At 39.4% G+C, this 25,085-nt stretch overlaps 1 protein-coding gene across 3 annotated transcripts; it reads right to left on the bottom strand.

Moving 5' to 3' along the window:
- Positions 1 to 1,042: 1,042 nt before the first annotated feature.
- cpt1ab (carnitine palmitoyltransferase 1Ab (liver)) lies at positions 1,043 to 25,013 on the bottom strand. 3 transcript variants are annotated; one of them, XM_030731106.1, is made up of 19 exons: positions 24,908 to 25,013; positions 19,438 to 19,602; positions 18,854 to 18,996; positions 17,661 to 17,832; positions 16,998 to 17,099; positions 16,494 to 16,631; positions 16,252 to 16,329; positions 14,514 to 14,621; positions 13,797 to 13,884; positions 9,820 to 10,015; positions 7,760 to 7,948; positions 7,554 to 7,659; positions 6,235 to 6,348; positions 3,981 to 4,145; positions 2,168 to 2,299; positions 1,894 to 2,046; positions 1,551 to 1,664; positions 1,247 to 1,339; positions 1,043 to 1,170 (listed from the first exon to the last, which is right to left on the bottom strand). In XM_030731106.1, exons 2-19 carry the CDS (start codon positions 19,576 to 19,578, stop codon positions 1,084 to 1,086), a joined length of 2,319 nt encoding a protein of 772 aa, XP_030586966.1. In that variant the 5' UTR covers positions 19,579 to 19,602; positions 24,908 to 25,013; the 3' UTR covers positions 1,043 to 1,083. The 3 variants fall into 3 exon arrangements, with proteins under 3 accessions (XP_030586966.1, XP_030586965.1, XP_030586967.1); XM_030731105.1 differs by lacking the exon at positions 24,908 to 25,013 and adding an exon at positions 22,575 to 22,696; XM_030731107.1 differs by lacking the exons at positions 13,797 to 13,884; positions 24,908 to 25,013 and adding exons at positions 13,229 to 13,313; positions 22,575 to 22,696.
- Positions 25,014 to 25,085: the final 72 nt, after the last annotated feature.

The following is a 25,085-nucleotide window of genomic DNA, read 5'->3' as shown; positions in this document are numbered from 1 at the left end:
TCAGATTCACAGTGTCCTGCCAATCCTCATTTCAACAGCAAACGTCATGCTACGTTACCTACTAGCTCGCTGGGATGACATGGCATTGTACTGCATTTCAACATTTACATTTCTGACATTTACATGTCAGCAAAAGCACTCGTTTTCAGTGTTGCAGCCAGCACCCTAAGATACAAGGCCAAGTCAGCAAAACAACCTGAGTATGAAAACAACAAACAAGCAAACGTCATCTGCCTTCGTTGATACATAATAAGAGTCATAGCAGCTAAACCTGAACAAACACACTGGCTGTGCACTTGGGTCTGAAAGGCAATGGACATCAACTGAGAAGAGAGTAGCAATGCGTTGATATTCAAAATTACACTGATACATTTCTGATCCATGTTGAACGTTTGCAATCACAAATGCACCGTTTTAATCGTATAGGTGTGAAATGACTGCGTGCAACTGCTGATCCTTCAGAATCATCTTCTCTTTAATAAACTGAGCTATATGAAATAATGATAGCACGCAGCATGCAATCTACTGATGATATTTAATATCAAGTTTGCTGCTTTGGTCAGTTACATGTGACTCAGGAGCTGCAATTGAAAAACTAAAAGAAACTTAAAAAAAAAAAGGATAAAAATAACACCTAGAACAGAAATAAAGATATTGCACCATCTTGCAACTTAAAATGTGATTCAAGTATTTGATGATGCCACTGAACAAGCTGAAATTTGTTAATACAAATCTGATCTCAGACTAGCTTTTTTCCCCTCCCTTTCTGCCCTTTTTTACATTAGTGGGTCAGTAAGGCACCGGTACGTACAGTCTTGTGAAAAAAAAAAAAGATAATAATCTTTGATCTGTGCACTACCTGTACCCAACACCACCAGAATCTCACCATGCCTAAATATACAGCAAACATTAGCATCTCACAAACAAATAATAATAATAATAATAATAATGCTTCCAAATACCTTTCAATCACCCTTATTTCTATAACATCAATTAACATAAAGAACCCCAATCCAACAAGTGATTCTGTACAACCTTTTTGAATGTGTGTTTGTTATGTTTTTCCACCAGCAAAGAGAGCCATCACTTGGCAGCTTTGTTGTTGAGCTCAAAGAGACCCAGAATGTCCAGCATGGCCTGTCTGATGTTGGTCCCAAAACGATGCGAGTCCTAAAATAGTAAAAGATTTTTGTAAACCTTTTCAGTATAAATAGAAGAATAAAGCATTGAAAATTAGTGAACTTACAGTTTCTGGACTTGAGCGTTTGCTGGAGATATGGAAGTTGATGAGGCTCTCACCAAGAATGATATAGGAGACACCATAACCATCATCAGCCACCTTGTGGGCAAAGAAAGAGAGAATAGAGTTTGATTTCATCCCATCCACAGTAATATTTTTACAGGGTTTTAATATTTTCACATTTTTTTTCCCTAATTTCAGATATACATAAAGACAGGGGGATGGGTTATATAACCTGATGTTTATTGGCTGCAGGAAAACTGGACAAAAAGTCGGCTAAAGATACTGTGAAAGCTGATGGACAACTTACTGGACCAAAACCACCTCCAGAGGACACATATTCTGGGTGTCTGACCAGATCAAAGAGCTCAACTTGCTGCATAGGAGTCTGGCTAGTGGACAGCCTCCACGGCTCAGACAGGACCTAAATGTAAACATGAATAATAATAATATAATAATAATAATAATAATAATATGAAATTCACAGATATCAAAGATATCTTTTTCATTGTATAAAGTACATGAAAACTAGCCCAACTGTGCTGATTCACACTGACAATCACATCTGTGCCACAGGGTAGTTTACAAGAGCAAACATCTAAACATTTTCAGAGCATTTATCCGGCACAAAACCTGCGACAACATGCTTATACCTCCTTCAGGAAGGGCGAGTCCTCTCCCAGGTATTTGGAAACCACATAGAGACAGAAAAGGTGGCGATCGATGCCCTGTCCTGTCATTGCCAAGCGGTACAAGCTTTGATGTTTTTCTGCTGCCAGCTTGAGCAACCTGAGACGCTCTTCTCTCTGCCAGAAAGAAATAAAAGTGAAATATGACAATTTAATAACATGGCCAACAAAGTAGAATAACAGTCAAAAATCAGTAGCATTGTTATTAGAGGTGTGGCCGGGTGTAGTTGAGACTTACTGTCTCATCTCTGATCATGGAGAGAACAAAGGCACAAGTCTCAGTGGTGCAAGAGCGAACGGTTTCTGTGCGACCTTCCCTGAACATGCGAGTCATGGAGGCTTCATACGTCAGGCAAAACTTCGCTTTGTCCTGTTGAAAGAGTAGATCAGAATTAAAACAACAAAACACATAAACAGATATTATTACAAAGGTCAGTAACTTTTAGGAGGCCTATGTATTACTATGAATAATTATAATGGTGTGACTACATTATCAACTTCCATTATGGGAATGATAAAGGAATTATTTTAAACTTAGGGCTGTGCAATTAACCAAATTTTGATTTTGATTTTGGCTCCAAATAATCATAAAAACAGTATAACTGACAAGGAATGATTATAATTAAAATCATTTTGTCACATTACGCTCTGCAAGCATACTCTTGGGCTGGAATTATGCTTCTGCGTCGGCTTTCTGTATTTTGATTCAGAAACCTCTCTGAAGCCAATACAGTAACCTGGTGTTTTTCTGGCTTTTTGTTTTTTTGGCATAACCTGACGTGCACCTCCTGAGAAATGTAACAACGTCAGATTGATTGGCCTGTCAAGCAAAAAAAAAAAAAAAAAAGACCACAAAGAGCCAGGACTCAGGAGGGAAAGAAAAAGTCCCGGCATTTTACTTGTTTCTGTCGGCTGTAATGCAGGTAAAACACCAGGACACGGCTGCAAGATGACGGCGAGGTAATTAACACAGGCTTGCTGCACGGTGGGCTCTGCACCATTCGCAACACAAACACACAGCAGCTTTGCCAGAATAACAAGTATAACCAGTATTTGCTGTGTCGGCCTCAATAATTCTGATTTAGTGTGAAGCCGAACATGTTTTCTGTTTGCTCTGAGCTATAATGGGCCCGTCTGACTGGAATCAGGGGAGTAGAACTGGGTAGGGACAGTAGAGACACGTCTCTACCAATATCAAATCATGTTCATTATGTCCCTACCAATCACGGGGCATGATTAGCAAGAGACGGTAGGGAGATGTCCCTACCAATATTTGCTCTGCGGGTGTAATTAGCACTCCTATTCATCATTAAAAGCCCTGGAAATCGATTTGAGTCATATCCCTACCAATGTTAATACCAAACATTTTGAATATATGTACATGTCAGTATGTTGTGGCAGTCACTAAAATGTGACTATTTATTTATTATTTGTGTTTAATTTGTAATGTATTTATTTATATTGCAATTTATTTATTTTTTATACTTTATTTATATTTAATATTTTATTTATACTGTATATGTATTTTATTTTCAATTTATTATTTATTCACAAGAGATTGTAGAAGTGCACTAGATTTCGAGCTATTCACTGTTGTTTAAGTGCAATAAATGCAGTGTGTTTACAAAGTCAAGGAGTAATCGTATTAAATAATCCTGATTTCAATATTGACCAAAATAATCATGATTATGAATTTTTTCCATAAACGAGCGCCCTGATCAAATTAAACACTAAGAAAAATGTACTGTGTTGTGCATCATATGATCAAATAAAGTGCAAAAATAATAAAAAACAGACCCTTAAACTAAAGCTGAACAACGTTTTGATTAATTATTAAATCATCAACTAACGCTGGTTGACTGACTTCAAATGTATGCTGGCTGGCTAGTTGTGACTGCCCTCTGCTGGAATTTAATGTAACTGAATGCGACTGGACAGCATCCAAATGCATCCATTCAATTGATTTTATTAGGTAAATTAAATATTTTCTTTAATATAATAAAAAAAGTTCAGATGAGAAAAAGAGACAACAGTGGGATGAGGGCACTTACTCTGTAGTGGGCCAGCTGCAGGGCAATCTGGATGAAGGCATCAGGACTAGTGCGGCACTTCTTAATCAGTCCCTTTCCAAAGTCGGTGAAGGGGATAATGTCACAGTCCACATCATCTGCCAGAGTTCTGGCTACTGTGAAAGAACCCTCGATGGCCTCTTGGCACTAGAGAAATAAAGATGACATAACTGTACACTCCCCTCCAAAAGTATTCAACCAGTGAGGCCAATCCCTTTATTTTTGCCATAAAAATCAGTATGAAACAAAAGATCAACATCTCAGCTTTTATTTCCAGGTATTTACATCTGGATCTGATACACAGTTCAGAAGATGACACCTTTTGTCTGAACCCACCCATTTTTCTTGTGAACTAAAGTATTGGAACAGATAAACCTAAAATAGATCGCAAATCCTTTGTTTCTAATAACTGCATCAAGCCAGTGACCCACTGACATCACTAAACTTTTGTATTCTTCTTATGTGATGCTTTTCCAGGCTTTCGCTGCAGCCTCTTTCAGTTGTTGTTTGTTTGGGTGAGTGACTCCCTTCTATAGCAGGGGTGGGCAAACGTTTTGGCTCTGGGGCCACATTGACTTTTTGAAATCTGACAGACAGGCCGGGTCAGCACCAGATACATATCAAACATAAACATAAAAAAGGCATTACAGTGTTAATATTTACATTTACTTTTAGTGGGAACAGTATTGGTTTTGCCAGTGCATCGAAGTCTGGTGTTAGTTTTGTTGTAGCAATTCTCAGAATCCTCGACATCAGTCATAATTATATGATTTGATTTGGGCAATTCTCTACCAATCTTTAGCAAGCCAGATTAAAAAGACCAACGGGCCGGGCGTGGCCCACGGGCCATAGTTTGCCCGCCCCTACTCTATAGGGTTTAAGTCTGGAGACTGACTAGGCCAGTCTAAAACTTCCCACTTCCTGCTCCTGATGAACTCCTTCATAGTTTTGGCAGTGTGTTTTGGGCCATTCTCTTGATGTATGATGAAGGATCTCCCAATCAGTTTGGTTTCATCTTTCTGTAAATTCCTGACTCCTGAGTTCATTGTACTGCTGCCATCATGCAAGACATCATCAGTGAAGATTAATGAGCCAGTCCCAGAAGAAGCCATGCAAGCCCAAGCCATGACAGTACCTTCACTGTGTTTCATGGATGAGCTCATATGTTTGGGATCATGAGCAGATACTTTATTTTTCCAAACTTTAGCCTTTCCATCACCTTGGTAAAGGTTGATCTTGGTAAAAGTTAATCTATCTCATCAGTGCAAAAAATGTTTTTGAATTTCCGAGGCTTGTCTCTGTACTTCTTGACATATTCTAGCCTTCCTGTTCTTCTTACTAATTAGTGGTTTGCATCTTCTGGTGAAGCCTCTGTACTTTTGTTCATGAAGTCTTCTACGAAAAGTAGATTGAGATACCTTCACTCCTGCCCTCTGGAGGTTGTTGCTGATGTCACTGTACCACTCTTTCTTTACAGCACTTACAATGTTTCTGTCATCAACTGCTCTTGTTTTCATTGGTCTACTTATTTGATATCTGTTACTTAGTCTATTGGTGACAACTTTCTTCTTCAGGATATTCCAGATGGTTGTACTGGCTATGGCCAGTTGTTTTTCACCCATAGACAGTTCTTTGGTTTCATGTTGATTACTCCTCTGACTATAAACGCACAGTCTGACAGGCAAAACCCAAATCTGAAAACTGAGTGTAGACATTCAACGCTATTTATTATTTGAATAATCAATGCCATAGGACACAACTGGGAAACAAAACACACCTGTCAGTCCAATACTTTTGCTCACAAAAAACAAACAAACGGTGCCATCTTCTGAACTGTGAATCAGATCCAGATGTAAATACCTGGAAATAAAAGCTGAGATGTTGATTTTCTTTTGTCTCGTTTTCATCTTTTAATGTCAAAGCCAAATGTTTTCAGCCTACAGCAAAAATAAAAGGGATCGGCCTCACTGTTTCAATACTTTTGGAGTGTATGTTTTACTGAGATGACAAAAAAATATATTCATGATGTATTTTATTAAAAAAAAAAAAAAAGTGAGATTACTAAAAGTCAGCTATTATTAGACTAGTTAGAGCAGTTATTTTGTGGCCAGAAACAAATTCAAGCATCTAAACATCTTTACAGGTAATTAAATACCAGCTCTGGTATACTTATTTATGGTACCACCAGAGGGTAGCCAAGCTCTGTTAATATCAAATTAAGTTTTCTAGTACTTACCTCAGCAGGGATGTCCCACTGCAGCCTTTGAGGGCCAGGCAGGTTAGGATGAGGCTGCCCAACACAGTGACCATCTTCAGTATATCCCAGCCTAGGGTCCATGTAAAGTACATGCTGCAGGACAGTCACATTTTAAAACAACTGACTTCACATTTCTGCTGTATTTTTCATTTAATTTTAATTAATGATCACGTTAACTATATTTTTTACTTGTGTTGTCATTATGCTGATGACGGAAGACATCCAAATTTTTTGTAACTGACAGTCAGGTCCACGAGTATTTGAACACTGATGCAGTTTTTGTTTGTTTTGCTTCTGTTCACCACCATCTACACAGATTTTAAATGGAACAATTTGTTTCAATACGTGGATTAAAAACCCTTTGTAGTAAATAACTGACTGAGGGATAGAAACCCACTGTAATTCACCACATACTGTTTCTCTTCCCTTAGCATGCTTTGCTAGACCTTTAACGCAGCCACCTTCAGTTGCTGCTTGTCTGTGGGTCTCTGCCCTCTGTTTTGTCTTCAGTAACTTAAAAGCATACTCTGTTGGATTGAGATCTGGTGACTGACTCAACTACTGAAGAATATTTTTGGGTCATTATGTATTTGCGTGAAGCACTGTCATGATCATTTTGCAGCATTTGGCTGAATCTGAACAGAGAATATAGCTCTGTACACTTCACAGTGTAGGCTGCTACTATCACAGTCACATCATCTATAAACACTAATGGCCCCATTTGACTGGCTGCCATACATGCCCATGTCCATGTCTTTGACAGATGATGTGGTATTCTTTAGATCACAAGCTGTTACTCTCCTTCTCCATACTTTTCTCTTCCTACCATCCTGGTACAAGTTCATCCTGGTTTCATCTGTCCAAAGAATTTTTTTCTTTTCAGAACTGTTCAAACGTCTAATTTGGCCTCCTTGTTCTTAAGTATAATGAGTGGTTTGCACTTTGTTGCAAACCCTCTGCATTTACATTCATGAAGGCATCTTTTGATGGTAGACTTTGGCAATAACACTCCTACCTCCTGACTTGGCTGTATTAGTTGTCTTTGGTGGTCTTCCAGGTGTTTTGGTGTTCCTGACCAGAAAAGTCTTGTTTTTACAAATGTACCAGACTGTTGGTTTGGTTACTCTTAAAGTTTTTGCTATCTCTCTCTGATTGTTTGATTTAAATCCAATGTGGTGGTATACCCAGGCAAAATTAGAAAACTTTTGCCCAAATATTTATGGCTCTAACTGTACAATTTTTGCCATTATTATTATTAGATATGGTATTTATTTTTTCAACAAAAAATACCGACATACCTCCCACAGATGGCCAATAATTGGAGCATCTGCCCAGGAATGCTCTGCATTTAGTCCCATGGTGCCATTCTTGAAAACTATCAGATTAAAGGACTTATCAAACCACCTAAAGGATTACAAAGTATAAATAAAGATTAATTTATAAATGGGTTAATGCCACAAACTTACTGACAACTGGCATTAAAATCTATAAAATTTATGCCCACCTGTCATAGCATTTTCCATGGAGCAGGGACTTGGCGTAACTGTCCAGAGACGTGACTGGGTTATCTGCATCGTAACGCTGCTCTGTGTCATCAAGAGTAACGAAGAATGCTGCCTTTTCTATGGCATCCAGAGACTGCTTGTTCTTACCACGACTGAAGTATGTCTCACGGGCCTTTGCCCAAGGGGTCCTAGGAAGGTAAAAAACAGAAAATCAAACATTTATTTAGGTATGTTACACGAGTACATGCACATTTTTCTTCATCAGTATGGGAAAAGTGTAAGCAGTCCTTGCATTTCTGTGGTCAATACCACACCATTTACTACTCCCTAAAAACTAAAAAAAACCTCATGTCTTGTTGCAGTGCTGATACAGGCAAGGGCTCATATTATTCCAGCTTATCATGAACATTTTATGAATATATCAATAAATAACACAGAGATGACAGGGCTCTTTCTGCTAATAAATAGTATATTGGGTGGAGCTCTTTGATGTCAAGTTTTGATGACAATTTATTCCAAATATTGATTTGTGATCACATTTTTAATTTCTCAAGTATACATTTGTCTGAAAGAGCAATATAATTTGACTTAAGTCAGGCCTGACTGGAGTTTTGCAGAATAAGACATCCTGGCAACACCCCTGTTTGAGGCCCTGGTATTTGATTTGACTATGTGATTGTTAGATCCCATGATTGCAGCGATATGCTTCTTACAAGATCTGTGAATAGCACTGATGACTGCTGGACAAAAATGTTTGATTACGTCCCACAACTGCACATCAGAGATGACCTAGGAAACATGCCCAACTTGGAGGAGTTACAGAAAACCATCAGTCAGGTGAAGAATAAAGCAATCGATCCTGATGGTTTACCCGCCAAGATATTTAAGTATGGAGGTCCTGCGCTAACCCAGCAGTTACATGTTTGGATTATCAAGATCTGGGAAAAGCAGGTAATTCCTGCAGACCTCAAAGATGCTCTCATTGTTCCCCGTTTCAAGAAAGAAGATAAGACCAACATATATGGTCGCCTGCTCACCCACTGAGACGCCCCTGTCAAAAGCTTCACATGGTGAACTAACTGGCGTTGTGGACTGTCTTATCTAAAATTGGACTTCATTACCATCCTTCAGCTACTACATGATGGCATGATGGCCACCATACTTTCAACATACCTACTGGAGTCAAGCAAGGATGCATGTTTGTTTTCAATTTTCATTTCAAATCGTCTACACAATGGATGGAAAGCTCTTTCACCTAAGCAGGTTAAAGGCAAAGACTAAGATATCTACCACCTCTGTGACTGAGCTGTAGAATCCAATGACAATGGTGTGTGCACTCTCTCGGGAAATTACCTTCAAACCATACTATGTGCTTTTACTAAAGCCTGTGAGAGTCTTGGCTTGAAGCTAAACATTTATAAGATCAAAGTGCTGTTTCAGCCACCACCAAAAGTAGCTACGGAGGAGCCAGAATTTGTAATCAATGACACAATCTTGGAAAATGTCACCCATTTCTCCTACCTTGGTGGTCACTTAACAACAGCTGATACCAAAAGTATCGGGGCGGAAGTACAGCATCGGGTAAAGCGGGGCCTATGCACCTTTCAGGAGGCTCAGGAAGCATGTTTTTGAAGTAAAGGAACTTTACGCTGAAACTAAGGTGCGTGTCTACAAAGCAGTCATTATCCTGACCCTGAGGTAGGCTTTTGGTGGATAAAGGTGTTAAGACCTATGAAGAGAGCCTACGTCAAGATGCAACCGAGTGAAGGGAGAGAAGGAAAGAGGGATAAGTCACTGACAGCAACTCTCTGCCCCCCCAGAGCACTCCATCCACCGTTCACACTGCTGCTGCAGATGCAAGTCAAGGATTGCTCTTGTTAGCCATCTACAAGTACACAAATGAGAGAGCAATCCTACTACTCTGTGAGTAACAGCTGATGATGACTAACTGTCCATGCATAGGCTAGATTTCTTTACTTCCTGTCATTTTACAGCTTAAAATGTAAAATTGTGTTGCCTCAACAATCCTGGCTACAGCTTATTCTACAATGTCACCCACCGATCCCCTGCAGTAAGTGCTGCTAGTTTCTCCTCTCCTGGCAAGGGCTCCGACTTGTCTGCCAAGATCCTCTCCATCTGCTGCTCAATCTCACGTGGCAACAGTAGCCGCCCATCATAAAATATCCACACCTTGAAGAAGCGTCCCTTATGATACACAGCTATGTGTTTGCTCTCGTTCACGTGCTGAAGGGTGTCTAAGGGAGAAAGAACAATGACAGAGAGTGACAAACAGGAGAAAGACAGTTGAAGGAATGCTGTGGTTGTGGATGAGGAGGGTAATTTATGTTTATACACATATTGTGGATTTAAACAAAAAGGTCTTGTATGCCTCATATCTTGTGGGTGACTGGTGTATATATAATCAAAAGTGCATGTTTTCTGTTGCCAAAATCTTTATAAAAAAAGGGGGCAGCCATTAATATAGGGCATGGATGTCACATAATTTTATTTATGGGAACAATACAGATGTTAGTAACCAGTAATTTGTCCCAGTAGGGAGGGTATACTGTGGGGAAAATAAGCATTTGAAACACTGCCGATTTTGCAAGTTTTCCTACGTACAAAGAATGGAGAGGTCTGTCATTTTTATCGTAGTTACACTTCAACAGTGAGAGACAGAATCTAAAAAATAAAAAATAAAAAAATCACCTTGTATGATTTTTAAATAATCAATTTGCATTTTATTGCATGAAATAAGTATCTGATCACCTATTCTGCACCAATTACCTGTATTAATTGCACCCGTTTGAACATTGAAGATGGGTCGTGGCTGGGTCTTCCATGACCCAAAACACACAGCCAGGGCAACTAAGGAGTGGCTCCATAAGAAGCATTTCAAGGTCCTGAAGTGGCCTAGCCAGTCTCCAGACCTGAACCTAATAGAAAATCTTTAGAGGGAGCTGAAACTCATTGTTGCCCAGCTACAGCACCGAAACCTGAAAGATCTGGAGAAGATCTGTATGGAGGAATGGGCCAAAATCCCTGCTGCAGTGTGTGCAAACTTGGTCAAGAACTACAGGAAATGTCTGACCTCTGTAATTGTAAATATTACCAAATATTACCAAATAATTGTATCAAATACTTATATCATGCAAAACATGCAAATTATTTAAAAATCATACAACATAATTTTCTGGATCTTTTTTTTTTATTATTTTCTGTCTCACAGTTGAAATGTACCTATGATAAAAATGACAGACCTCTCAATTCTTTGTAGGTGGGAAAACAAAATCTGCAGTGTTTCAAATACTTATTTTCCCCACTGTATGATATCCACAGTTTTCTTTTAAAATAAAACTCATTTCTTTTTTGGTGGAAAATACTCAATTCAAAAACTAGAGCGGGTTGAAATGAGAAGTGCGGGAAGTGGGATGAAAAAGAAAAGGATTGGGAACAAGGATGCAGTTGGGAATACAATGAACTGAGACAATGCTTGTTTGAGCAACAGTACGAACAAATGAAACAAATTTCAAAGCTTTATTTGTATGCTCTCTTTACTGCAGTTTTGTTTTACTACCAATTTTGAGATACTTGAGCATTCAAACAAGCATTGTCCTTTTTACCAGTGAGAAAGGAAAAAATACTTACACTAGGAACAAGCCAAATAATAATATTTAGCCTACTGTGCTTCCTTACAGTAAGGACCTCCATCAATTTGAGTATTCTGGGCCCAGTATACAACAGAACTGAATTGGAAAGTAGTTCTGGTCACTGCAGCAACTCAGATCGTTCTGCTTATGAAAACACAACCTCACCTTAATACCACCTCATTTTTTAACATTATATTACATTCATAAAAAGCTCACTACTTTTATTATACATTTTTATTATTTATTTAAATATCTTCTGTTTACAAAATTAGAGATAAATACCTTCTCTTGGGGCCCCACGTGCCTGATTAAAGGCACAATACATCCACTAAGATTACGTCACAGCTCAAGGTCTCTTCAACAAGTCTTGAATTGTTCAAAATCTTGATTACAGAATTTTATGCATTAGAGGCCCTTTACACACTGGCCATATATTATATTGATTCTACAATGACTTAACAATGTCATCTAATCCCGTTTCTGTAACGTTCCCATTAAGTCATAAAAGTTTTCACAGGACTCTTTGCAGTCTCTTGAAAAACTAAGTACAGCAGCTTTTGGAGCTACCTTTAGCAGCAATAACCTTAAGCAATGTTTTTATGCATTACTTTATCTGTCTCTCACATGGCTTTGGAAGAAATTTAGCAAACTCTTCTTGACAGCGTTGCTTCAGTTAACTGAGGTTTGCATGAATTTGCTTATCCACGGCTCTCTTAATGTCCAGGTACAGCCCTTCAGTCTGGGTGAGGTCTGGACTTTGACTGGGACATTGCTGCACCTTAATTTTTTTTTCTTTTTCACCCATTTGCTGCTGTGCTTTGGATTATTGTCCTCTTGCATAACTCAATTTTGGTCAAGCTTTAGCTGTCAGACAGATGGCCTCACATTTGACTCTAGAATACTTTAGTATCCAGAGGAGTTCATGATTGACTGAATGACTGCATGGTGCCCAGGTTCTGTAGCTGCAAAACACACCCAAATCATCAGCCCTCCACCACTGTGCTTGACAGTTGGTATGAGGTGTTTGTGCTGATATGCTATGCTTGGTGGCACCGTGTATTCTGACCAAACATCTCCACTTTGGTCTTATCTGTCCTAAGGACATTGTTCTGAAAGTCTCATGGTTTGTTCAGATGCAATTTTCCAAACCTAAGCTGTGCTACCACATTCTTTTTTTTAGAGAGAAGAGGCTTAAATCCTGGCAACCCTTCCACACAAGTTAAGTCTTTTTCTAATTGTACTGTCATGAATTTTAACACTTAATATTCTAACTGAAGCCTGTTGAGTCTGAGATGTAGGCTTTTTTCAGTTTCTTTGAGAATTGCACAGTCTGACCTTGAGGTGAATTTGCTGGGATGTCAACTCCTGGGACGATTGTGTGTATGAACAAATAACTGAATCCTCCAGAGCAGAACTACTAAACGTCTGCTTTTATACCAATGCTCAGATGGGACTGCATACAGTCCTGTGAAAACACTCCTTTTCACACAACTGTATATCATAAGATTTCTGCAGCAGAAAGGCTCTCTGTCCTTTTAAATTCTGTACATTTATTTACATGAAAAATAACACTAAATTCCTTTTATTAAAAAAAAAACCATTTTATTTACATCTTACCTCTGTGACTGCTTTGTCTTCTAAAAACTTATAAACTATATTTCAGTCACATGCAAATTAGTCCTTGAATGTGCACACAACAGCACACATGCATTATCAATTCATGGAGGTCAGATTTCTAACTCAAACTGATGGACAAATGTCCTGAGGAAAAGTACAGTTGGAGTAGTGTGGTAGAGGAGGCACTGCTAAAGACTCTACCTGTTTCTACACCTGGGACACGAGTCGTGTTGAACATATGCTCGTATTGGGCTGAGCACATGGGAATAGTGTGTAGGAGCATGAGCTGCAAAGCAAAAGGGGAGAGTCAAACACAAAGAGATGACCAACTAATTCACTAAAATCCCACAGAGAGCAGCAGCAGACAAACACCTACATGAACAGGAGACTGGATGAAGGGCAGTGGGAGTGATGAGGATTGGTTTGATAAGCAGTCTTAAGGAGGGGGGGGGGGGGGAGACCTCAGAAGACTTCCAGGGAAAGAGGCATGAGCAAAGTCCAGAAACCAGTGGCATACTATCTCAAATCCAACAGCAAAGCCCCAATGCAACAGTATTATTTTAAGTGAAATTTGGATACTTTCAGAATATTTTGACATAATCTATCACATAAACAAATTTTAATATGTATATCTATTAAAGCCAATAAAAGCACAGGGCTGTGCTGCTGAGAATGAGTATAGCAGTCAGGGTTTCCAAAGGCTGTTGCCACAAAAATGACTAGGCGTATAGTGGTGAGCGGGCAGGACAGACATGTGCCCTCCTCTTACCTGTCTCCACACCAGGGATGCGGGAGGTGTTAAACATTCGCTCCCACTGAGCTGAACACAGAGGAACCTTGTTCGCCAGCAAGTATATCTAACCCAGCGTCAGGCACAAAACAGTAAAACAGAGACAATCGAGTGTGAGTCTGTAACAGAGCGAGCTCATGCAACGATCTTCGCACAAATGCATACAATTGGTTTTGGCAAGGGGCAAGTGGGCATTTTCACAACATATTTTGCTGTTGTGCAAATGTAATAATTTGGACTTAAGCATCATGCTGCTTGGTAAAGGCAAAGGGCTCAAAGAGATGCAGGAAAACAAATAGCACTAGAATGTGTTAGTTTATTTACTAAGCCTTTAGAAAATGCTTGCGATATTGCTTTGTCCATAAATACAGCTGCACTTCAATCACAACAAGCACAGTGCATGGTTAGATACAGTAAGCTGTGGGTGAAAGAGTATAAATGTAATAATTATTGAAACTGTACTAACAAACTTACATCCAAGCACACAAGAAATGGTTGAGAAAAAAAAAAGAAGCTTTTCATTGTAAACTTAAAAAACAAAACACAATGAGATAACAGCTATTAATCAGTAAATTATGAGTTAAATATTTACATGTAGCTAGCGCGTATCAATAGGGAATTTATATAACTACTATGTACGTTTCACACAGTTCAACAAATCATTGAATAAGTCAAACAGAGGAGCTGTATACTCACAGGTTTGATCTGAGCTCTGTCCAGTTTTCTCCTGTATAGCATGATGGCATGGATGGAATTACCTGCCCTGGCAGCCTGGATGGAAGTGGGGAACACGTACAGGAAATCCTGGAAAGAGATTATCGGTAATAAGTTCTCATATCTTACTACAGGTAGAGGGGGCAACCGAAATATAAATGCATTTAACCAGTGTTGCTATGAGTAGCACAAAATGTGTAGTTAAAAAAAAAAAAAAGGTTTTATTGAATCTTGGTAAATAAGTGAACAGTGGATATTAAAAACATATAACCAGAGACAACAGTGAGGCATATTATGATCCTGTTTTTTTTTGTTTGTTTGTTTGTTTTCAGCTGGTGTTTAAAGGGCAACTGCTGGGGGAAAAATATTAATGTATGAAGATCTTAGGCTGCCTTAGCACATTCTGAATGTTATAATTACTGTGCTGTATTGTGCTGAGTTTATAGTTAGTAAAGAAGAATGTGTGACCAGTTTCTAAAAGGTAATTTTTTTTAATGGTAAAAAAGGCAGATGATTATAGCGCAAGGAATCCTGTTGTAAATTTTTGGCATTGTTATTTGTTGATATTTGATAGTGATTTATGATGATATTGACCAGGAGTTTACTTCAGCAATAGATGACATTAAGCAACAGACAACCTCTGTGCCAACTTGTTATCTAAAACTTTATCCTGTGTACTTGTACTCATGTGGCTGACTAATTTATTAAGTAATGTTGTTCTAAATATTACAACCATGTCATAAACATTTGCAACTTTGTTTTGTTTTAACCCACTTTAGTGCCAATATACTTTCAAATATTCAAACAAGAATTAATGCAAATGTTTATCTACAACAGAACGATAACCCATGTGTCTGGCCATTGATTCTTTGTAGTAATTTTAGTCAAGGACTATATGCGTGCAAAGAGGCTTTGCAAGCAAGAGCAGGGATCCATTTATGTCCAAGACACAAACCAAATAGTTTAGTGACAGATATATGATTAACAACTGCACACAACTGAGACATCCGCTGTGCCCTGACTTTCTCACTGATACAGGCCAAAAAAACAACAACAACAACAAAATGAAATTCATGCAGATGCTGACTGATGACCAGTCATCCTGCAGAGTTCACTGGATTGACTATCACAAATATGACACAGACCTGGGCCAGTCAAACCATCCACAAGGTAAAGACCCGCTGAATTTAGGTGACTGTCAGCAAAGATTCTGAAGACTTGAAGTCTTCAATCCCAAGATTGTAAAACATTAGCTGTAAGTTCCCCTGAGACACAATCATAAAGTATATTATTACAAAGGTTGCCCTGGGGTTAATTTTTTTTTTTTTTTAAACAAAGTTGTAGAAAATGCTGTAATACAATAAATAATTTTTAAAAAAGTTTGTCACAAGTTAACTGCAGATTACGCTGAAGGTCTAGAGTCAACCAACTCAAATATTACACATAAGGAGTTAATAATTAAAAGGCCAATAGCCTTTGTAGGTAATTTACAACTATCCACATTCTTTGGGGTCAAAGTGGTGATAAAAGGGCCACGCTCAAATGACAATCTAATGATTCAAAGATTTACGAATTTACTCAGGTGTCACCAAAAAAAAAAAAAAAAACACTACACATCCCGTCAAGCAAGCAGACAGTCGGTGGGAACCTCATTACTGAATCTTCAAACAAAAGGCTAAGTCACTGTTACCAAACAGGCACTGAGGTAGGGTTGCTTTACCATGGCATAATAGTTGCTGTTGACCATGATGGGTCCACGGCCTCTCAGGTAAATGTACTCTTCCCACCAGTCACTGACCTGTGCCAGAAATGGGGGAGGAGGGGGACACGACACAAAAAATTACATATTTTTTTTGATGCATTGTTTTTCAGGTTAAGACTGACCCAAGACCCACAGCAGTGGGCAAAATTGTGAAAAAAAAACAGTGGGGCAGAAACAGAGAGGGGTTCTTTCTAACTCACATAGTTGGATGCCCACCAGGACTTGAGTTTAAGGTACCACTGCAGCCTGGGTCCCAGATTCTTCTCAAAGTCTTGAGTCAACCCTTCCATCCGTTCATACTTCTTATCATCCATCAGTGGGCGCACTGATTCCAGGTACTGAAAACACAGGAAACTTCAGGGTCAAAAAGAGTGAGTGACTTTCAACAAGGAGCACAAGAACACTCTCCTCCCAGATAGACAATCACAGGCAAGAAGGAGGTCAATTTTCTAGCTCTGCCTTGGGCCAAAACATCAAAACACTTAAAAAAGAAAAAAGCTGACCTGGGGAAATGTGAAAATGAATACAAATCACTGCCTGTATTCCACTGTATTCATGGTTTTTAATTACCTGAAATGGTTTCTGAATGAAAATTTTAGTCTTTTTTCTAATCCTCATCAAAACACAAACTTTAGTGCCAGTCCAAAGTTAGGACCTTTATCAGCAATCATAAATGTGAATAAAAACACAAGACAGGAAATTACCCTTTGGCAGGTGTCCTTGATAGAGGGAAGAGGTAATCGTGGCAAAGAGTTCTGGAAACTGTACAGCATTGGTTTCCGGCCAGAGAACACCTTCACTAGAATCTGGACAAGCAGAGCAGATAAGGCAGTTTGAATTTACACTTTTGTTTCACCTGGAAAGCTGCAGGGTATGGGGCAAAGTCCGGACACATGACCAGTGGTATAAAACAAAAGGACACAAGTAGCATTTTTAGTATGGTATATACGTAAGAATGGCTTGTATCTCTGCTTGGACCTATCTGACAAAGAAAGTGACTTAATTTTAAAAATTTTCATCTTGATGCTTAATCACATTATGCTTTAGTAATAAGCTTTATCTGCTGTATCACATTCATCTTATAAGTAAAACGAGCACACAAGGGTACGATAGTGTATACAAATACAGTATACAATCTTAATCCTGTTTAGAACATTTGATTTTACATATGAAGAGTGAACCCTTTTAGCAAAAGCATGGCACTCTAATTTCTGACACATGTGGGTGGCTCTTACAAAAATAATCTCAAGTGCTAAATAATACTGCTGCAAAAACAGCATTATTTATTCGTGGGAAGGTCTATCCCTGCAACATTCCTCCAACTGGCTGCTCATCTGTGAACTGAACAGCAGCGCTCATTGTCTCACCATCCACACACGAGTCGACCAGGACAGGGAGCCATGACGTTCTTGCATCCAGCCATGCCATGACAGCAAGGACTTAAGGACATTCCTCATTATCATTATTATGGTGACCCACAGGCCTGTGCCCACCAGAACTCCTCCGACTATCCTCTGGGTATCTGTAGACATATATCGGCTGTGGACAGAGAATGAAACATGAGGAAAGACAAAATAACAGCAGCAAATCAACCATGCAACTGCACAGTGGACAGAAAGAATGGTAAATTTGACTTAATGGTACTCAATATGTTTTTGTAACTTAGTCATCTGAAGAAAAAAAATACGATGCAAAGTCATTACATAAACAATAAATTTTCAAGCTTGGCCAAATGAGCACTGCACTCAACAGCACAGTGGAAACACCGGGCAATCATTGTCACATAGCTGCTGTCAGACTTGGCCCAGTCCAAAGTCAACAAAGACACACTGACTCATGACTGATAAACGATGTAGGCCATTTACTCTGATGGGATTAAAACAGTTTGATTAATTTACTGTTAGCAGCAAAGTCCTAAACCGCTGTTATGTAGTGTAGCCAAGGTTAACGAGAACAGATTTAATCATGCAGGATGTTTTTCTTTTAAATCTGTAACTTCAAAGTCTCAAACATTTTAACACCAACTAGTAGTAGTGCTCTAACATTTCTGAAAAACCCTAGCACTGCTGGTAAGAAAAGCATTAAAAAGCTTTATATGGTTAAGACGTGTTTACACAAAATCACTTAACATGACTAACACTGTTAAGAAATATTAAAATCAGTTGTGGTAGGTGGCTGGAAAAAAAAAACTGTGTAGGAGAGAAACTACTTTAAAGACTAATTTTACACCTAGAACTGCCACAGACCTGCATGAAGCACGCGCATTACTGCAAAAAACGGTCGTAAAAGCTTTAATTATGAGTCAAACACATTCCACTGCCCATGCATTTGGCAAGATACCTGCTTCTAGCCAAGCAACACCTGGCTAATTCCCACTGTGTTTGTTCAGTTGCTTTCTAACTAACTGTGTACTATTTTGTAAACAAATGACCATGGTAGTTAGGTCTGCACCTATATGCAATGTATTTTACAAGGACAGTAATAGAAGTAGTAAAAAAGTACTTATTTTTTTGAAAATAGGAAAAATATACTAAGATGGCACCTTGTGACATCAACTTACCTGATAGGTATATGTTGACCCAGCTTGGTAAACAACCCCAAAGATGGATCCAACTGTTTAAATTTATTGTAAGTCATGTAGGACCCGACCACAATGGAGAACCCAGCTGGGCTGCCTGGGTACACACCAGTCATTACCCCATTCTGTGAAAACGCAAGTCAAAATTGAGGATTAAATTGAGGTCATCTAGGGTCACAGATGAAAATGAAATGACTTCATAGCGTGTTATCTTGGGTCATGTGCATACATGTGACAAATCATTAATTATTGAGGCTAAACAAAAGAGGAATGTGTGAAAATGCTAGTAGGGCTTTGGGTTTGAGTCATGCTGTATGACGGTGTGTAAACAGATAACTAGGCCAAAGGCTAGGACACAAAGAACAGGCAGGAAGGTTACGGTCACAGCTGACTGTTTGTGTGAGAGAGGCTGACCTTCTAGTGTGAGCAACCCAATAAATAAAACAGCATTACTTGGGATCTTGTTGTGTTGAACAGAAAAGAGTAGTAATTGCTGTGTGAATACTGATAGTCACTACTAAACAGAAACCCTTTGAACTTTACTTTGTTTGTCTAACACTTCCTACCTTGAACCGAATGAACCTTTTCTTCCAGGAGTGGAGGCCAGAAAGGTAGACCTGGCGGAGAGCCTCATGGGACAGCTGTAGGTCAATGCCTTCAGGGGTGACTGTGAACTGAAAAGCCACCGCCTGGTGCGCTTCTGCCATGGTGGCTACCGATGTATAGGGTCACTGAGAGGAAGGAAAGTGCAAATAGCAATGTTAGCAAACCGGCAGTTTCAATAAAGTTTATGCCACAGATAAAAGATTTAAGGAAGACGTCAATCAAAAACTGATCCAAATCTTCATTCTTGTTCCCACAATCCCTTTGTCACAAAGGTAAACACAGATCCTATCTTCAAGAGCGGTCACACCGCAATAAGGTCCAACACAGCTTGCTGATCTCTAGATAAGGCTGCGAATAACTGGTATGAGCCAAAAAGCAGTACAATCCTGTGTATCAATCAGCTTTTATTACAGTGTCTTGATAGCAGTTGTCCCACACTGCAGACTACCTCATTTTTTTCTATTTACTCGGTTTATCTGAAGGTAATCAATAACAGAGGCTGTAAGGATTCCTATTGGATTTTTAAAGCAACAACAGATGAATGGAGTTACACTGGTAACTGCATAGTTACTCACACCAGCTATTGTCCAAGGCAAAACTGTTGCAAGGTTTAAATGTGGACCATGCACATGACCATAAAGCAATCCATTTGTCATGTGAGGAAGCACTGATGGTTAAATATTTTGAAAAATCTACACCCAAAAACTAGATATTATGACTAAAGCCCGAATCTGACCCTAATTTGTTGTTGTCTTGCATTAAAAAGGCTTCACAATGGGCACGACTCTCAGCTTTGTAATTTAATTAGCATTAAATTAGTGATTTAATTAGCATCCTTCAGAAATCCACTTCATGTGCATGCTTTTTTATTTGTTCAATATACCAATTAGACAGGTTCCAGCAAATTGACATCAGAGGCCATGCACAGGTAGGTGACCTCTTACAAATATCTGAACTGGTTATACTGGTAATTCAAGATAACTGATGTTTGGAAAGAGGTCCCTATTGTTTTAAAACTGTCAACCTTAGTCAAGGTATAAAAAGGCTGTATGTACTCAAGATGCACTTATTAAAAATCACTATTTTTATTTGTTGATGTAAAAGCAAAATAGAAGAGAATGTCAGTGTCCACCATTAATTGCCCCACCCTTTAGTTTTGGAAGACTTTTTAATACAAGTCGTCTCACTAAATGGTAGTGCTGGGAAGTAACCTTGATCAAAGGGGAGTCTGATCTATTGTATTTAAGCAAGTGGGTCTTCCAGCTTAAATACTGTCAAAGACTACATTCCCCACTCCATTTGTTCTTTCCTATTGTCATTTATAAGGCAACAAAGAAAACTATTTTCAAAATGTTTGGGTTTTTGTACCGATGGGAACCAGCAGCTAGCTTTGAGGGGTATTTGTACATAGTAGATTTAATAATTTCTCGTACAAACAAAAGACAACGTCTTTTATCCAGGTCAAATGAAACGTGAACGAGCTAGACAAATTCTGTAATATTTTATTTTTATTTTATGAGAATTCTTAAAAAAATAATACTTCTAATACTGTTCTTTGAAAAAATATTGCCGGAATTAATCCTCTAAAATTACCAGCATGACTCAGGTTTTGCAGATGTGTTCCTAAATGACCAAGGTCTTATTCGCTAAGAGACGTTTCTCTGCAAAGTTCATCTTATTTGGGAAGGAATGCTCTCTTTTTTTTTTTTTTTCCAGGGTCCATTTTTATTTCATTCAACAACAGCACTCTGAAAGCAGGACACGTCGTTTCTTCCAGTCCTCTGAAGGCGCAGCATCCACAGAGCAGTGTTTCAGCAGCCAGTCCCCTCCCCCAGCTACTTTCCAGCATCACATGATCCACCCTGTGCTGCAGAAACTAGGGGAAAGGTCGCAGCACAGCGCCGCTTAGATACCGCGCAAAAACCGGCAACACAGTACTCGCAAATTATCGTGTGCCACCCAGCAGAGTCAAATGTGGTTACAAAGAAGCCACTGACTGCGCAGCATTTGGTCTGGATATTGTATAACCGCCAAAACCTTATTCAACACTGAACAAACCATTTTAACTACCCCGTTATCTTTATACACTTGCTATTATGTGCATTATGATTGTGTCTACAAACGCCACATTCACCTTATAAAACCAGCCGTTATTACCAAAACACACACAGGCCCGTAAGCTATACAAACAAACTACATACGCGTACAGGTTAAAAGTGTAATATTATATCAAATAAACTCCCACGTGTTTTGTGTGAAATGAGGTCACTAGTGTGCACTCTCAACGTAAATAAATTATGTGTTATGTATTTAATCAAAAATAACGCTTTCAGCACACAAAATTGTTTTTACTGTAATTTCTGAATGTAAACATGCTCCTGCACTAAAGGTATGACTCCTGCACTAAAGGCATGACAAGCCAGAGTTTGCTGACCTTCACAGGTAGGTGACACTTACACCCGTCACTAAATGCGTCCTCGGGTACAGTCATATAATTTGCACTCTCCGTTGCTTTACAATGAAGCTGCGCGCGTTTTGTAATGTGAATAGAAATACGCTACCCAATAAATTACCTTTAGTTGGACTTTTGCTGGCATTAATGTTATGAACAACAATACAAAACAAAAAAAGAGAGAGGTCATCGGGTCAAATGTTTACATTTATACAGATATTCAGTAGAGGCCTCTTTAGCATGCATTCTCATAACCTACACTACAACAGCACACTGGGTCTATTGCACCCCAAATAGCAATGGACCGTTTCCTTCATGATTCAGCCAGGACTTCGACATTGAACTTGATTTGTGATTGCTGTAGGCCAAAGTAGCACAAAAAACAAAACAAAACAAACAAACAAACAAAACCCTACAGTTGTGGTGGAAAGAGAGAAAATCGCCTGAACGCCATGTAAACACCGCACACTCCACACACTTCGCCGACAAGCTACTGCAACAAACTGACAGTCACAGATTTCACATATCTAGCCTGTATTTTTCCCCCGCAGCCCCTGCAGCTCTACATTTTCCCAGTTGCTAAAGGGTGAGAAAGAAGGAGAGAGTCCGACAGCCCGCTACGCACTACAAAAATAAAATACTCACAAAGCCTTGCTGTCAGTGAGGAAGCGCAAAACTTGCAGGTTTGAGGGATGTGACCTGCCTGGCTGTCGGCGGATACTGCTAACGTTTAGCACTCCTTATGAATGAGATCGCAGACTTGTATACACGGACTGCCCATTTTTACCACGTCACATGTCTCTCTTTTTAGTGGCCTCCACAGCTAGACATGGTCAAAACAGCGCCCCCCTCTCTTGCTCTACAGAAAGTATGACAGCGGGTAACCTGTGGAAAACCCTTATGCTGGAGATCAGTGACACTATGACCATGTCATAACAGGTGAAAGGTGGGTTGTTAAGCAGCACATGGGGTGGAATATAATTTTATAAATATGTGGATCCAATCCTATGGCATGTGATAGGCTATGTAATGTTCATTACAATTGGATAGATGTAAAATATTTAATTTTCTTGTAAAGTTCCAAAAAATATTATATATAATATTGTCAAAGCTGGCCGGTTAATGATGTTTTATTACATGTATTTCCCATTTCAAATACCTGCCCCATTTCAGTGGGGTTATAATCACCTTTGGTTACTTCTTTGTTTAATTTTTAATTGCTTTGTTACTGTTGTTAGGATTAATACCCGGTTGAAACTTCTGCTTCAACCTCAACTGAAACAGTGTCTGCCAGCTGACCAGCCCTGAAGGGACTGAAGCAACTGCAAACTATAATGTCCCTGCTACTGTCTTTCACAGCTGGCACAGGGTCCCGCTCCTGAAAATCTTTCTGTCTGAACCAAACCTGTGTGCTGTTACTGCAGCCAAACCGTGCCCTCTTTGACACTTTGTCCAGAGCATACTATTTCTGAAGTTCTGCTCCGATGTTGCTTCAACAAAGGCTTTGTCTTGGTGTGCCTCTAATGCAGGTCAATTGATGTAATCTTGAAGAACACACTCTGACATAACCAGCTACAAGTTTCTTGAAACTTTTTTGGGCTTCTCTTGGAAACTTCTCTCAGGTAACTTAGAAATAAATGTTTAAGCATTAAATATAAAAATTCCTCTCTAGAATCATAGCCATCCACAGCATTTTTTTTTTCTGAGGGCCACAGAGCCCTTGGATGCATAATGACACCATATTAAGCACCTTGAGGCAACTGTTTGGTGTGATTTGGTGCTATATAAATAAAATTGAATTGAACCATATGCTTCAATATCAAAGAGTAAACCAGACCACAGATTTAGAGGCCTAATTAACTGAATTTCTACTTATTTTTTAATTTCTCCTTCCTTATCTGGAACCCCTCACACATATGTGGGGGTGGGATTATGTCAGGGATCGGCTCTGGGCCCTTCTTGTTTGCAGGGGTGATGGACAGTTTGACAGATAAGGTCAGGTCAGCTTCTGTGGGCTATGATGTTTGCAGATGATACTGTGATCTGCAGTCAGAGTAGGGAGCAGGTGGAGGTACACATGAGAGAGAAGTGGAATCAACGTCAGTAGAAGCAAGACAGAATACATGAATGTGAGTGAGACAGGTATAACAGTGAAGATGCAAGAAGAAAGGAACCTGAGCTGAAGGTGGCAGAGTTGAAGATGGTAATAAGATTTTGGGGGGGAGTAATGAGGATGGACAAGTTTAGGAATGAGTATATCAGAGAGACAGCTCAGTTTCAGTGTTTTAGAGACAAAGTTAGAGAGACAGGACTGAGATGATTTGAACATGTGGCAAGGAGGGACAGTGGATATATTGGGCAAAAGATGCTGAATATGGAGCTGCCAGGCAGGAGGAAAAGAGGAAGACCACAGAGAAGATTTATGGACGTAGTGAAGGAGGACATGCAGAGGGCTGGAGTGACAAAGGAAGATGCTAAGGATAGGGTGAGGTGGAGGCTGATGATCTGCTGTGGTGAGCCCTAAAAAGGAGCAGCCTTATAGGGCTTTAGAACACGACTACAAAACACAACTTCATACAATCAAACGTCTGCTTGTTTAAATGTGTGAAAACGCAAAGCTTATCCATGGGATGCAGTTCAGCGCCCAGTAACATCTGCATTGCTAGTGTTTATCCAGCAGAGGGTGCAAGAGTACTTTTTTTGGACAACTTGTCACATTAATTTTCTTAAAACTTTTTATTTTAAAAACTCTGTAGGTGGTACACAGGGTTTTAAGAACACGAATGAATTGAGATGCATCATTGTTATAGCTATAGCCACCCCATCATTCGACTCCGGCAACTCATCACGCAAGCTGCAAGAATTTCCGCTATGAACACGCAAGACGGCACTTAAACATCAATGCAGAATGAAGAAAAAGTCGCAGTAGCTCCGTTATTGATAGCCTACGTATCGTACACTTAAATTCGATAGCCTACCGTGTTTTCGTCCAGTTCCTCCCTGCAACGCAAACTCGAAAAGCCCGTTCAAACTTTGGATTCACAGACAGGCAGAGATCCCACCGCTGCTCGTGCGCGTGCGTCCCGCTGTCACCGGCGCGCAGCCTGGCAGACAGCTGCAGCTCGCAGCATGTGGAGCTAAGCTGGGCAGGGAGGG

This window comes from Archocentrus centrarchus, chromosome 6 (assembly GCF_007364275.1).
Source record: "Archocentrus centrarchus isolate MPI-CPG fArcCen1 chromosome 6, fArcCen1, whole genome shotgun sequence".
NCBI classification, from domain to species: Eukaryota; Metazoa; Chordata; class Actinopteri; order Cichliformes; family Cichlidae; genus Archocentrus; species Archocentrus centrarchus.
This window is presented reverse-complemented; position numbering and strand designations above follow the sequence as displayed.

Bases quoted from the DNA above. Each gene is read 5' to 3' on its own strand.
- cpt1ab (XM_030731106.1), bottom strand. From the start codon at position 19,578: ATGGCAGAAGCGCACCAGGCGGTGGCTTTTCAGTTCACAGTCACCCCT. The intron at 1,665-1,893 runs GTATAAGCATGT...GTTTACATTTAG, and splicing joins ACTCGCCCTTCCTGAAGGAG to GTCCTGTCTGAGCCGTGGAG. The intron at 1,171-1,246 runs GTAAGTTCACTA...TTACTATTTTAG, and splicing joins AACGCTCAAGTCCAGAAACT to GACTCGCATCGTTTTGGGAC.